Source organism: Pogona vitticeps, chromosome 4 (genome assembly GCF_051106095.1).
Source record: "Pogona vitticeps strain Pit_001003342236 chromosome 4, PviZW2.1, whole genome shotgun sequence".
NCBI classification, from domain to species: domain Eukaryota; kingdom Metazoa; phylum Chordata; class Lepidosauria; order Squamata; family Agamidae; genus Pogona; species Pogona vitticeps.
Genome location: NC_135786.1, coordinates 192,328,705 through 192,344,316, shown reverse-complemented (window position 1 = coordinate 192,344,316; position 15,612 = coordinate 192,328,705). Strand labels below are relative to the sequence as shown.

General features: G+C 39.4%; 1 protein-coding gene across 2 annotated transcripts in view; it reads right to left on the bottom strand.

Annotated features, from left to right (window-relative positions):
• Positions 1-15,612, bottom strand: part of SPIDR (scaffold protein involved in DNA repair) — a 260,008-nt gene that overhangs the window by 7,545 nt on the left and 236,851 nt on the right. The window contains exons 15-16 of one of the 2 annotated variants that reach the window (XM_020790935.3): positions 10,122-10,326; positions 4,102-4,254 (exon numbers count right to left, since the gene is read on the bottom strand). In XM_020790935.3, the coding sequence (XP_020646594.3) occupies positions 4,102-4,254; positions 10,122-10,326 (358 nt within the window). Of the gene's footprint in view, positions 1-4,101; positions 4,255-9,490; positions 9,686-10,121; positions 10,327-15,612 lie in introns of those variants that run through there. The other variant, XM_078393733.1, reaches the window with a different exon arrangement.

The window sequence follows — 15,612 nt, the reverse complement described above, 5'->3', positions numbered from 1 at the left end:
ATTTGGAACAATGGTGATTTGTTTAGCCAAGCAATAAGCATTAAGGAAGTAGCAATATTTGGAAGCAAAACATACAGATGGATAATCTTGGACACCTGCAGGTAAAAAAGTACAATTTACAAGCTTGCAGTATATATGTCAAAGACGAATCTCCTAGTAATCCCTGTTGTGTGACTAAGAGTTTTTCAATCTTAGGATAAACAAAAAAGTTGCAGAACCAAGATGGCAAAATACACATGTACGTGTACTGGGCTGCAGTGCTCAAAGGCCTACATTAGACTAGTGAAAGAAAAGGGAACAATCTGCATTTTAGAGAATATAATGGCCTCTGTACTTCCAGGAGTTTCAGGTTATGATTGCTAATTGATTCAAGGACAGAGTGGAATAACACTTTAGTTCATAGTGAAATCCTGGACCACAAGAAGAAGCAACAGGAGATTCAAGGACAGTGCACAACTGTATCATATGTTTACTTTTTTTCCTCTGAGTGATCAAAAGGGAGTGCTGAAATCTTCCAATCTATCACTGCAATAGCCTTGTGAGATGCAATGAAGTGTCCCAGCTCCATTCTCTGGATGATCTCCATTACTTTTCTTTCAATTTCATTGTTGCTCTTCCAAATACCACAGTTTGGACAAAGTATTTAAAAAGATTCCTTCCTCTTAATTCCACCTACAGTTATCTGAACTTAAGTAAGCAATGATTTTGGGTTGGGTGGAAAATATTAGACTGAATAGTTTATTATGCACAATAAATTGTAAACAATATCTAAAGCCTGTGCATACCTGTGTACCTAGAGTACGACTCCCAGAATTCCCCAATGGAGGATACTGGGAGTTGTTACCCAAAGTCACAAAAATGCACAGCCTCTGATATTATACATCTCTGAATAATGTACAGACAACATGCACTGAATCTGGCTCCATATACATCCCAAAGATATGTTCTATTACTGCTTCAGGATACACTAATTTTGAAGCTGCCCCTGAGAATGACTACGGATAGTATTTGGGTGTGAAAAAGACTCTCCCTCTTCAGAAAATGGATGGGTGGGTGTGGGGGACACATATAAATATCTTAAATAACTCCACTGATAAAGCTTCACAGCTAAAATAAATGTACAGATATTAGGGACAAGTTGCATGCAGAAGCAAACAGAATTAATTAGAGGAAGTAAGTCAGGGTGGTGAAACAGTGGCGTTCCAGGTGGTGCTGGCCTAAAATGCCCATCATCTCTGATGACTGATCATGCTAGCCAAGGTCATGAGAGTTTGAATGCAACTAAATATAGAGAACCACAAGTTGGCTATCTGGAAAATAGGTGGCCTTCTGCTTGTTGCTTCTATACCACTGCATCAAAAGGGCGTGCAAACTGTAGAAGAAAGCCCTTCCCCCTCTCAAAAAAAGTTGAAGTGCCTACACATCCACTTTTAGTTTTGTTTTGGGGGGCTTCTGTCCAACCTGTTTATGGAAGAAAGCCATGCCTGAAGACTTCCAGGAGCACAAACACCCAGTTAAAAATTTTTTGCAGGGACCATCAGACAATGCCTGAAAGTGGCATGTAACCTGCTGGCAGTCCTGTACCCATTCTGACTCTTAAGAGATGGGATACAGCAGAGACTTCCCCTTCATTTCTCTGATCTGTCTGTCCACTTGGAATTACAATTTCAATATGGTTTCTGCTTGCAGGGACTGAAGCTTATTGTGCTATACAGCCAACAGCCCCTCTCATTACGGATAGCTCTCTACATGAAAAAGCACAACATCTCTCACGTTTGCACAGACATCCCTAGGAAAACTGTGGATGCCATTTTCACCTCTTTAACAAAGTACTTCACATACTGCAGAAGAATTTGAAAAAGGGACCCAACAGAGATGGAAGAGCAGGATATGGCTCAGAAACAACATTTGCAGTGGGAAAAGAGATTAAATGATTAATCCAATATTTTCTATCTCCACAATTTCAAACAGGACACCCTGACTATATTTCTGTAATGTGGGACAATATATAACATGTATTTTGATAGCTCAACCCCTATTGATGACTGGGGCTGAAATTCAATTATGAATAGTCCCCAGATGTTCTTGGACTAAAATTCCAAGAAGCTTTCACTTCTAGCTATGATGCCCATGATTTCTGGGAGATGTAGTCCAAGAATATATGGGGACCCAAGGTTGGGAACCACTGGGTTAGAAGAATATAGATAAAAGTAGAGGTTACAAAATAGCAGTATAAATTGTGTGCTAATAAAGACTTAAATAGCAGCTATAAGCGGAAAAAATGGAAATGCCAGAGGAGACATCACTCACTAAAACACTGGCACTTTCATAAACAAATACATAAACTGTTCTAGATTTTTAACAAACACTGCAAAAGTTTGTGTTTTTGTTCTTTAGTCATTAAGTTGTGTCCGACTCTTCATGACCCCATGGATCAGAGCAGGCCAGGCTCTCCTGTCTTCCACTGCCTCCCGGAGTTTGGTCAAATTCATGTTGGTAGCTTCGATGACACTGTCCAACCATCTCATCCTCTGTCGTCCCCTTCTCCTTTTGCCCTCACACTTTCCTAACATCAGGGTCTTTTCCAGGGAGTCTTCTCTTCTCATGAGATGGCCAAAATATTGGAGCCTCAGCTTCAAGATCTGTCCTTCCAGTGAGCACTCAGGGTTGATTTCTTTCAAAATGGATAGGTTTGTTCTCTTTGCAGTCCAGGGGACTCTCAAGAGTCTCCTCCAGTACACAATTCAAAAGCATCAATTCTTCAGCAGTCAGCCTTCTTTATGGTCCAGCTCTCACTTCCATACATTGCTACTGGAAAAACCATAGCTTTGACTATGTGGACCTTTGTCGGCAAGGTGATTTCTCTGCTTTTTAAGATGCTATCTAGGTTTGTCATTGCTTTCCTCCCAAGAAGCAGGTGTCTTTTAATTTCATGGCTGCTGTCACCATCTGCAGTGATCATTGAGCCCAAGAAAGTAAAATCTGTCACTGCCTCCATATCTTCCCCTTCTATTTGCCAGGAAGTGATGGGACCAGTGGCCATGATCTTAGGGGGGGGGGGGGTTATGTTGAGCTTCAGGCCATTTTTTGCACTGTCCTCTTTCACCCTTATTAAGAGGTTCTTTAATTCCTCCTAATTTTCTGCCATCGGAGTGGTACCATCTGCATATCTGAGGTTGTTCATATTTCTTCTGGCAATCTTAATTCTGGTTTGGGATTCCTCCAGTCCAGCCTTTCGCATGGTGTATTCTGCATATAAGTTAAATAAGCCGGGGGACAATATACAGCCTTGTTGTACTCCTTTCCCAATTGTGAACCAATTAGTTGTTCCATATCCAGTTCTAACTGTTGCTTCTTGTCCCACGTATAGGTTTCTCAGGAGATAGATAAGATGGTCAGGCACTCCTATTTCTTTAAGGACTTGCCATAGTTTGCTGTGGTCCACACAGTCAAAGGCTTTTGCGTAGTCAATGAAGCAGAAGTAGATGTTTTCTGGAACTCTCTGGCTTTCCCCATAATCCAGAGGTTAACAATTTGGTCTCTAGTTCCTCTGCCCCTTTGAAATCCAGCTTGTACTTCTGGGTGGTCTCCATCCATATACTGCTGAAGCCTACCTTGTAGGATTTTGAGCGTAACCTTGCTAGCACGTGAAATTAGTGAAATTGTACGGTAGTTCAAGCATTCTTTGTTTGTGTACAGCTGTGTTTAATCCCGTAGAAAACTAAAAGTAGTAATATTTATAGTACTTAGTAATATCTGCTAATAATACCAAACTGCAGTCCAGGATGGATTGTTCTTCAAATCAACCTAATATATCACTTCTGTGCTGTTTCATTATTCAGTATAGCACCTGAGCAAAGACAATGTGATCTAGTGGTTACAGTATAAGACTTAGACTGAAGAAATCCAAATTCTAAATACTACTTAGAGAGTAAGTTCACCAGCTAATCTTATTCACTTCCATTCTAATCCTCTCTAACAGGGTTGCTGTGAAAAAGAAGAAATGAGGAGAAGCCATGTGAACTGCCCTCATCTGCTTGGAAGACAGGCAAGATAACATATGTAAGGCTTGAAGCAGGCAAAAATGAAGGCTGTACTAACCTCTTACAGTACAAATGGAATTGACTTGAGTTGCAGAATCCAGCTCATCTAGTTTGACAGGATCAGTCAGTTCAGTGATGTCAGAACCAGCAGCCCTACACAAAGGGGGCTTTTGTAATGAGAGAACAGTACGTTCAATGCAAATAATCCTACCTGCCAACAGAGACATTTTGATAAGTTACAGTAACAAGGAAAAAGGTGACCATGTTAATTGTCTTGAGCCAATAATGACATCCGTCCCAGCCAGACTTTCACTGAGCTTGATGTAGTCTGGTTTATTCAAACTCTGAATGTGAAACACATGCTATGTTAAGCAAAGAAAATTCCAATCCAAATCATCTTAATGTGTCAAATATTTAGAGGGAGGGAGGCTATTAGGCTTTTGGCTGTTTGCAGAATTCTGCCGTTGCTTTTTTAGCCTTCCATCCTACTCAGCCTTCCATCCTTTTGAGATGAGTAAATTGAGTACCCAGCTTGCTGTGGGGGCATTGTGTAGCCTGCATAATTAAATTGTAAACCATCCAGAGTGTGCTTTAAACGCTATAGGATGGCCTGTTTAATTAAAATTGTAAACCGCCCGGAGAGTGCTTGTAGCACTATGGGGCGGTATATAAGTCCAATAAATAAATAAAATAAATATAAGCAGCATACTTTCCTTTCTTAGAGGTAGCTGTTGCCAATTGGTGATAGAATGATGTCAATACGAATCCAAGGCAGACCATTCAACATCACAATAATCCAAGTTTATGCACCAACCAGCATTGCTGAGGAGACTGAAATTGAACAATTCTATGAAGATTTACAACACCTTCTAGAACTGACACCAAAGAAAGATGTTCTTCTCATTCTAGGGGACTGGAATGCTAAAGTAGGGAGCCAAGAGATAAAAGGAACAACAGGGAAGTTTGGCCTTGGAGTTCAGAACGAAGCAGGACAAAGGCTAATAGAGTTTTGTCAAGAGAATAAGCTGGTCATCACAAACACTCTTTTCCAACAACACAAGAGGCGACTCTATACATGGAAATCACCAGATGGGCAATATCGAAATCAGATTGATTATATTCTCTGCAGCCAAAGATGGAGAAGCTCTATACAGTCAGCAAAAACAAGACCTGGAGCTGACTGCGGTTCTGATCATCAGCTTCTCATAGCAAAATTCAAGCTTAGACTGAAGAGATTAGGAAAAACCACTGGGCCACTCAGGTATAATCTAAACCAAATCCCTTATGAATACACAGTGGAAGTAAAGAACAGATTTAAGGAACTAGATTTGGTGGACAGAGTGCCTGAAGAACTTTGGATAGAGGCTCGTAACATTGTCCAGGAGGCAGCAACGAAAACCATCCCAAAGAAAAGGAAATGCAAGAAAGCAAAGTGGCTGTCCAACGAGGCCTTAGAAATAGCAGAGAGGAGAAGGGAAGCAAAATGCAAGGGAGATAGGGAAAGTTACAGAAACTTGAATGCAGACTTCCAAAGAATAGCAAGGAGAGACAAGAGGACCTTCTTAAATGAACAATGCAAAGAAATAGAGGAAGATAACAGAAAAGGAAAGACCAGAGATCTGTTCAGGAAAATTGGACATATTAGAGGAACATTTTGCGCAAAGATGAACATGATAAAAGACAAAAATGGAAGGGACCTAACAGAAGCAGAAGACGTAAAGAAGAGGTGGCAAGAATACACAGAGGAATTATATCAGAAAGATTTGGATATCCCGGACAACCCAGACAATGTAGTTGCTGACCTTGAGCCAGACATCCTGGAGAGCGAAGTCAAGTGGGCCTTAGAAAGCCTGGCTAACAACAAGGCCAGTGGAGGTGATGGCATTCCAGTTGAACTATTTAAAATCTTGAAAGATGATGCTGTTAAGGTGCTACATTCAATATGCCAGCAAGTTTGGAAAACTCAACAGTGGCCAGAGGATTGGAAAAGATCAGTCTACATCCCAATCCCAAAGAAAGGCAGTGCCAAAGAATGCTCCAACTACCGTACAATTGCACTCATTTCGCACGCTAGCAAGGTTATGCTCAAAATCCTACAAGGTAGGCTTCAGCAGTATGTGGACCGAGAACTCCCAGAAGTACAAGCTGGATTCCGAAGAGGCAGAGGAACTCGAGACCAAATTGCTAACTTGCGCTGGATTATGGAGAAAGCCAGAGAGTTCCAGAAAAATATCTACTTCTGCTTCATTGACTATGCGAAAGCCTTTGACTGTGTGGACCACAGCAAACTATGGCAAGTTCTTAAAGAAATGGGAGTGCCTGACCACTTTATCTGTCTCCTGAGAAACCTATATGTGGGACAGGAAGCAACAGTTAGAACTGGTCATGGAACAACTGAGTGGTTCAAAATTGGGAAAGGAGTACGGCAAGGCTGTATATTGTCCCCCAGCTTGTTTAACTTATATGCAGAATACATCATGCGGAAGGCTGGACTGGAAGAAACCCAAGCTGGAATTAAGATTGCCGGAAGAAATATCAACAACCTCCGATATGCAGATGATACCACTCTGATGGCAGAAAGTGAGGAGGAATTAAAGAACCTTGTAATGAGAGTGAAAGAGGAGAGTGCAAAAAACGGTCTGAAACTCAACATCAAAAAAACTAAGATCATGGCCACTGGTCCCATCACCTCCTGGGAAATAGAAGGGGAAGATATGGAGGCAGTGTCAAATTTTATCTTCCTGGGCTCCATGATCACTGCAGATGGAGACAGCAGCCCTGAAATTAAAAGGCGCCTTCTTCTTGGGAGGAAAACGATGACAAATCTTGACAGCATCTTGAAAAGCAGAGACATCACCTTGCCAACAAAAGTCCGAATAGTCAAAGCTATGGTTTTTCCTGTCGTGATGTATGGAAGTGAGAGCTGGACCATAAAGAAAGCAGACCGCCGAAGAATTGATGCCTTTGAATTGTGGTGCTGGAGGAGACTCTTGAGAATCCCCTGGACTGCAAGGAGAACAAACCTATCAGTTCTAAAGGAAATCAACCCTGAATGCTCACTTGAAGGACAGATCGTGAAGCTGAGGCTCCAGTACTTTGGCCATCTCATGAGAAGAAAAGAGTCCTTGGAAAAAACCTTGATGTTAGGAAGGTGTGATGGCAAGAGGAGAAGGGGACGACCGAGGATGAGATGGCTGGACAGTGTCTGCGAAGCAACCAACATGAACCTGACACAACTCCGGGAGGCAGTAGAAGACAGGAGGGCCTGGCGTGCTCTGGTCCATGGGGTCACGAAGAGTCGGACACGACTAAACGACTAAACACACACACATGTTGAACTTTGCTCCCTAAACCAGGATGGCCAAACGTTTGCCCAATGAACCGTCACATGGATGATTCAGTGGGCCTGAAAGCATGACAGGAATCTTCTGTAAGTAGGTCAGTGGTTCAAATGGAACAAGAAGTTCACAATTACCAAAGGCCATGATCATGCAGTGATTAAATTTTGAGCACGAATACAGTCTAATTCTAATTATTTCCAGTATATGCATGTACAACAATTGATAACTATGTGCAAACTCTAGATGGTTGCAGGAAGGCAGTATCATATAAAATTAAAAATATGTTGGCAAATAGGTTCATAGAAGCAATTTGGATGGTACACTGAAATGATTGCATAAGAGAATACCATTCATAAAAAAACTGAGTAAGAATAAGACTCACTGAAGTTGCACCAGGTAGACAAGAAATCTCATTCCTGTGCATACAGAAATTCTCTCCACTATCTTCCCATTAACAATACTGATAAGGTTTCTATGGCTAACATATATTAAGTAGACACTTATTTGATGGGGACATAGAAGCAGCCTCACCATAGACTGGAAAAGCACTGTAAGTACACTTAGATGTCGCCTGGTTAACAATGTGCAGCTGACCAATCCTTCACTTCCAGAAGCATTGCACTGTAAACTTGCTGATGATTTTAAATCGTGCAACACGCTGATACTAATAAAGAAAGAAGACTTATTTGACATCCCTATATTCTGAACAAGAACTTGGGATGCACAATGCTATTGCTAAATAATCAGTGAAAATCCATCAGACTGCAGGAGAGGTGGAGATGGAAAGCAGAGGCTCTCTCCAGCTTTTCTGAGACAGACTCCATTAGGCTTCATTTATTTATTTATTTATTTATTTATTTATTTATTTATTTATTTTATTTTAATTTAATTTAATTTAATTTAATTTATATGCCGCCATACTACCCAAAGGTATCTGAAGCTGCATACTACAAGAACTTCTAAACTTTAAAAAGAGGTGATCGTTTGCTTGCTTTCTCCTTCCTGCCTCACCCCTTCTTCCTTTTAACTCACCTGTTTCAGAACATATGTCTAGAGGCAAGAATTGTCTTATTTCTTTGGACTTGCATAAGAGTGTTCTGGGTTGGAACAAAAATCCACATATATGTATGTATATGTACATGCATATGTGCATTTGTATAGATATATTCTTAGTGAAATCTTGCCCATGATAGAGATATATACCCAAACCACAGGAAATATATATATATATATTTCAAGATGAGGGAGACAATTATTACTGTACTGGAAGGATTTATATAATGATGAATGTAGGGTATAACATTGAAAGACAATGTTACACAACCTCTGTTTTCAGGAAGAACATGGTCATCCTTCCTCCTTTTTCTTAAAACATAAAGGGATGTAAACATGCAAGACCTTGAACAATCTCACAACCTGCCACAATCATGTGTACCCTGTTTCCCTGAAAATTAAGAACTAACCTGAAGATAAGCCCTAGTATGATTTTTTCAGGATGCTCGTAATATAAGCCCTACTCCAAAAATAAGCCCCAGTTAAGTGAAACCCTGCCCTCCACCATCGTGCAGCAATGTGCAACAACCAGAAGATGACATGACTATATTTGAATAAATGTAAATTGTTGTACATTAAAAAAATAAAACATCCCCTGAAAATAAGCCCTAATGCATTTTTGGAGCAAAAATTGATATAAGACCTTGGTTTAAAATTTTTTAAAGTAACTCAATACTGAAAATCTGCATATCAAACAAAAAAAGATACCATGGTCCTCTTAGTGATGGGCCATGCTAATGCCAAGGCAGCCATCAAAAAGAGGATCTGGGATGTCGAGCTCCAAGAACATTTAGTGGTGCTGGACAAACTTAGTGTATTTAGTAGGAACAGTACATTTAGAATGCCTGGTTATCTATTTAAAACAGCAGTCTCCAAATTTAGGAAAGTTTTTATGTTAGCTAGGTGCAACGTATTTCCATCTAGATTAATAGAAGGTATATATCAGGGTTTGCCAGTTGCTAATTGAGCATGCTCTTGTAATGAAGCGGAGATTGAAAGTGCTGACGATGTCCTCTGGAAGTGCTCCTTCTATGCGGAAGGATTTTCTCCAGCCCATAATGCAACAATTTCAAGGGAGGTCCAGATAATTTTATGTTGTGCTCTTCTTACTCTTGGACGAGAAATTTGATATATCTAAAGCAGTGGCGAAGTTTTGTGTGGTGGCAATGAAGTGTTGCTCTTCCCTCCTTCCCTAAAGCAATGCCGGATGTCTAGTAATGGTGTGTATTGGCCACCATCTCCTCAGTCCTGTGAAACCATGGAGATTCTATAAAATGTAGTCATATTGTAATAGGCTGTATATTTTTAATTGTATGTTTATGTTATACTAATATATATTATAATAATATTTGAATATATCTGCTGGTCAATGACCATAATAAAAGTATCATATCATATCATATCATATCCTAAAGACACCATGAAACATGCTTTACTTTGATTTACACTTTAATTCTACCAGGTTACATTTTGTATAAAGCATAGAGAAATTTACTGATGTTATAGATGTTTCTGTCTATTTGTGCCAGTGCAGAGCTTGGGAACCTTCTGCCATTCAGATGTCTTGGATTACTACTCTCATTGCCCCTTACCATTGGCTGGTGGCTGGGGCTTCACAGAGTTAAAGTTGAAACCATCACAGAGTTAAGGTTAAAATCATTTTCCTCACTGCTCTAGAACTTACCATTTCCACAAAGAGCATCCCTGAAGAAAATAACACATGGAGATGTGCTCTTGAGTGCCTCCAGCACTTCCATGCTGACCACACAAGATGAGACAACTAAGATTGGCAGAATTTTGTGGGTATTGACCTCAACCTCACTCTGCAGGGAGAAATCAGTCACAAATAGCCAAAGCTGCTTTTGGCTTGAAGGAGTGCTCCCTGTTACCTAGAGTTTGAAAATGGAAGCACAATATTAACAAGCATTATCAGAATTAAACATTATTAGAATTAAAGAACCCACCCACCCCCAAATTAATCAGGGCGTTACTAATCAGTGTAGTTGATCCACTAGATCTTCAATTCAAAATCTTCAATCCTGGAATCTGTACCATGTCCTTTGGTATCGAGCCTGATTCTATGCTCTGTTGTGGTATAGCAGTAAAGCAAGACTTAGAGCACCACGGACAGCAGGCATTATCCCCACTGCCATTCTTAGACTCCAGGAATGACTCTTTGTGGTCAAGATTCCCACTAAGCTGGGTACATGCACATGACTCCACTTCCCTCCCCACAGCTATCTTCCTTCTAGGCACAGCGATCGTGTTAGGTTCTGGTTGTGATGGAACCCAGCCCATGGGGAGGAGGAGCAGCAAGCGCATGCAGGGATGAAAACATGAGAGAGAGAGAGAGAGAGAGAGAGAGAGAGAGAGAGAGAGAGAGAGAGGTGAAAATTAGAGGGTACGTTGTTTGTGATACCACTGCAGGTGAACAGTGAGAGGAACTGACGAGGATAGATACAGTGAAAGAAGCGCTGAGGGTTTCAACTGCAAGTTGTGCCATACCTAATGTCATTATATAATCTTGAACCAGTGATAAGTTGCAACAAGCATAGTCAATTGTTACATTAATGTTGAGAAAAACAGTATGCAATGGCTGCCTTGTTTTATGGTGGTATTTGCTGAAGTGTTAGATAATACACTGGGTAAGATTTAGGTACCAAAAACATTTTCCTAGTATGGCATTAGTGTTTTCAACCATGATACCTGACTATATATTTCTTAATTAATCAACTTCAAACGCACTCTTCCTAGATGGAATCATCCAATGACTTTGACCTAGTTCATTTAATGAAATTGAAAAATTTACATTTCCCCCCTCTGAATAAGGAAAATAACAGAAACATTACTACCAGGTTGTGTAATATACTCCACTCCCTTGACAGAAACTACTACAGTTATGAATCTCAAAGTTTTTCTCCTGGATGAATTGCAACATTTCTTAAGGATGCATATAAACCGAATGATTCATAAAGGTAATGGGAGAAACAAATAGCTTTACTTCAGGAACTTTTATATTGTGCTTAAGAAAGAAACATGTGTGTGCATGAGCGAGGATAGATAGATAGATAGATAGATAGATAGATAGATAGATAGATAGATAGACAGACAGACAGACAGACAGACAGACAGACAGACAGACAGACAGACAGACAGACAGATAATCTCGCACATGCACACACACACACACACGTTTTGATCTCTGAAAATCAGGATGTTGGAGGGCAGGACTGCTTCTACTCGTTCTAGTAACATATGCATATCTCTAAATCTAGTCACACAAATTTCTTATTTTTGGACTTCTGCAAGCAGGCAAAGCTCTTCTTAATCATATAAAATTTAGGAATAAATTTACTGCTGGGGAAGGATCTGTATATGTGCGTACACTTTATACCTCTTCAGTTTTCTTGATGTGTTTTGTTTTTAGCTTGTTTTAAACTTGGTGGGTTCTTTTTAACATGATAATCAATGTCATAGTATTTTTAGTATTATGACTCAATCAGCTAAAATCCTATTGGGGAAACCACACGCATAAGGGCAACTTCAGAAGTGTTTTTCCCCTTTGGCTTGCTATCTGTTGTGCTGCCACACACACAATCAGGCATACCATTGTCTCTTCTTATCAGTCAGTGCAGGGAACATGTCAGACAGACTGCTAACAAAGTGATACAGCTTGCATGGTTGCCCTCGTGTGATTGTTTAGGGCAACAGCCATTATGTTTTTAATGTTATATACTTTTTAATCATACTGTGAGCCATTTTAGAGTTTGCACTGCGAAAAAGGTAAGATAAGATGAATTAAGATATGATAAAATAAGTAAAATCCCCCGAATAATACTTGTTTCTGCTGGTTCCTGACCACTCCGTACTCTGACAGTCGTATGATTATTGTTTTAAAAGTAGCTGAAATAACTTAATGGTTTGGAACATCTGGTGTACAGCCAGGAGCTTGAACCCTCACTATGCCTCACAGGAGAGCCTGCCAAAAGGAGTTACCTGCTGCCTGTGGAGCCTTGGGCTCGCTGCACAGTCCCAGAACACCAACAGAAGAAGGGAACTTTAAACCACTTTTGAGTGATTTATATTTGGAAAATTTTGGGAGGGTTGCCTAGATCAGAATAGATGTGGTAGCACAGAACAAATTATCTACTCATCTAAATGTACAGCTTCATATGGAGTGGCCAGAAAATATGAGTTACAAATTTGGCTTAATTAAAATCTAATTTAAAAGTCTAATTTTAAATCTAAGTTTGCTGTTGTCCCATTGACAGTATTTATACTTGATTCCTAGGCCTTAACTTTCTGTAACTTCAGAATTTTAAGTTAATTGAAAGATTCTATTCAATTATTAAAAAAAATACACAGGAGGAACATTGCAACTCTGAAAGCTGAAGCTTTAGAATCTGACCACTGAGATTGTCAGCCAGTAAGTAAATAACAAGTCATTTCAAAAACGTCATCTTCCTGTATGTGTGTCAATTTGTTCAGAACAGAAAGGACAGAACAGACAAACAGCAGCAGGACTGAGTTATGCGACAGCACAGTTCCCCCAAGCACAGATGGAATATATTTCCTCATTTTTCTTTGGTACCACAATACTTATTCTGGATAGTAATAATAAAAATGGCCATATTTTAGTTTCCCAATTTACATAAAGAAGGAGCTGGAGATTCTTAGTTCAAACAGCTATATGGAGCTACACTGATGATTTCACAGAAAAACAGATACAATGATTAATCACAGACGCTAGACAGATCATACAGGTTTTTTTCCTCCCTGCTGTTCTGAATAAATTAGTCTGCAAAAGACATCTACACTAAACCAAGGTCTTTCCCTTCATATTTTATACTGCACCAGATTTGTGTGAAGGACAAATCCTTTACTGGCAAAAACTGAAGAAGTAAACAGGTTCCAGCCATGGCATTTTATTACTGGAATGGCTAGACGACATACATGCATTGTCTGCTCAAAGCCACAATATCACTCTTTCTGATCATTTGCAGCAGATTTTAAATACTGTTTTCAAAGTAGCTCTTTGAACTGCTCTGTAATATTTGAATCACAGTTAAATAAATCAAAACTGATGAAATAAGTAATTAAATAACATCACACATGCATTAAATCAAGCCCTACGTTAATCATCTTCATCGGATGTCTCTGGGTACCCTGTCTGCAAAGGCAGAAAGAAGAGCTACTTTGCATGTCAATGAATTGCCCCCAAAAGATTGCATGGCCTAGCTAGCCCTGTGCCAAAAAGATACGGGACAGCTCTTAAAGGGGATGAATGAACCATTTAAGTAGAAACACAAGCAGACAAGGTCTTTGTTTCCATTCCAAACAGTGCTATCAAAGACCCATATACCATATCTACATGCCAGTGGAGATAGACTCTAAGATAATAGAAAAATGTAAATAGTTACTACTGTATATGCAAGTTCTAATTTAAGAACCAATACACCACTAAATACCAGCATCAATAAAAGATGTGGAGGTTCTGTGGCTTGGCTTTGCAGAGGGATCTGGACATTGGACAAATGGACAATTTGCTCCATTCAGCATTCATTTGCTAACTCTACAGTAACTTCATAATGTAAATGGGGAAAATCATTAGTGCAAAAGAGAAAGCCTGTTTTTTGTTAAGTAGGCATCAAAACCTACCAACAAATCTGTCCTTAAGGAATAAGGAAACATATTTAACAAATACAGTACCTAGCTACCACTAGAAAACTCTCTGGATATGCACAGCATAAAAGTTAATTTAAACAAAACTTGCTAGTGTTTTTGGTCTCTGGATGTTAAATATCTCTACCAGGCACATATAATCAGAAAACACAAATTATGTGACAGCACAAAATGACTGAAGTAATTATGAAGGATGTGACTTACTGCATTCTTTAAACTGGAGTTCATTCAAATGCCAATGGTTATGTAAAAGCTATGGCCACTATTTCATTATTCTGATAATAAATAAATAAAACAGAAAATCATAGTATTTTTTAAAAGGACTAACCCAATCTTTGGAGGAGGCATTCAACGGCAGATAAGAATGTTAGGAGGTGCATGAGATTGTCTTAAGTAAAAGGGAGGGAAGATAAACTTAAGTTTGGAAGCCCCATAAAGAAGGCTATTTCTAGATCCTTATCTCTGTTTTCCAAAAGATATATACAAACTGCTGGATAGCTCTGTGGTTCAGGTCTCTGGTTGCAGACCCTAAGGTTGTGAGTTTGATTTCCCATTGTGCCTCCTTAACAGGGGTTGGACTCGATGATCCATAGGGTCCCTTCCAACTCTGCAATTCTATAATGATGATGATGGGACCTACTTTCATTCACTTCTTTAACTGGATTTTAATTTAACATAACATTTCCAATTTGATTTTAATGTGTTGTTATTCACTCATCTCTAGTACCCAATACAATATGGAGCTCCAAAGTAGTGAAATAAAAATCCAAAGGAAGCAATATTCCAATAAATATATACATGTATATTTTGGTGTAATTGTACAATAGTGGGACAGTTTTGCAACTCCAATGAAACTTCAGCAACGATTTGTGTTGTAGCAGAAAAAAATTAAGGGAAGATTAAACAACAGGATTTGTAGAAAGGCTGTTGGAGAAGTAGGGAAGTAGCCTGAGTTGCTAAGAGACAAAAGGGAGGGGCTGATGAATTGCATGTAGCTCAGTCATAGTTTGCACAGTGGCTCAGAACTATTAGTCATCTCTCCTTTAATAACAGTACTTGTTGTTTTGTTTTCTAAACAAAAATCTGATGCCATTTCTATACCTGGAAGGGTAGTTTCTGTGTGATGCCCCTGTTCATAGCAAGATAAATCACCAGACTGCCAATCTTTCTGAAATTGGAATAATTTGCAATACTTATACCCATAGCTGACCAAACAAATAAAATATTTCAGGAGTACTCTGATGAAGTCTTTTCTCAGATTACATAATATACCATATTTTTCCATGTATAAAACCATACTTTTGTCTAAAATCTTTAGACTAAAAATTGAGGGTCGTCTTATACACGGAAGTAAGCTGTGGAGAGAAAAATGAAGTGCAGGGGAAAGCAGGAATCAAAGTGATCCTGCAGTGCTTTGATCCCTTTCCCCCTACACTTGCTAAAACCCACTTAGATTTCTTACATGGGGATGTTTTATACACGGAAAATATGGC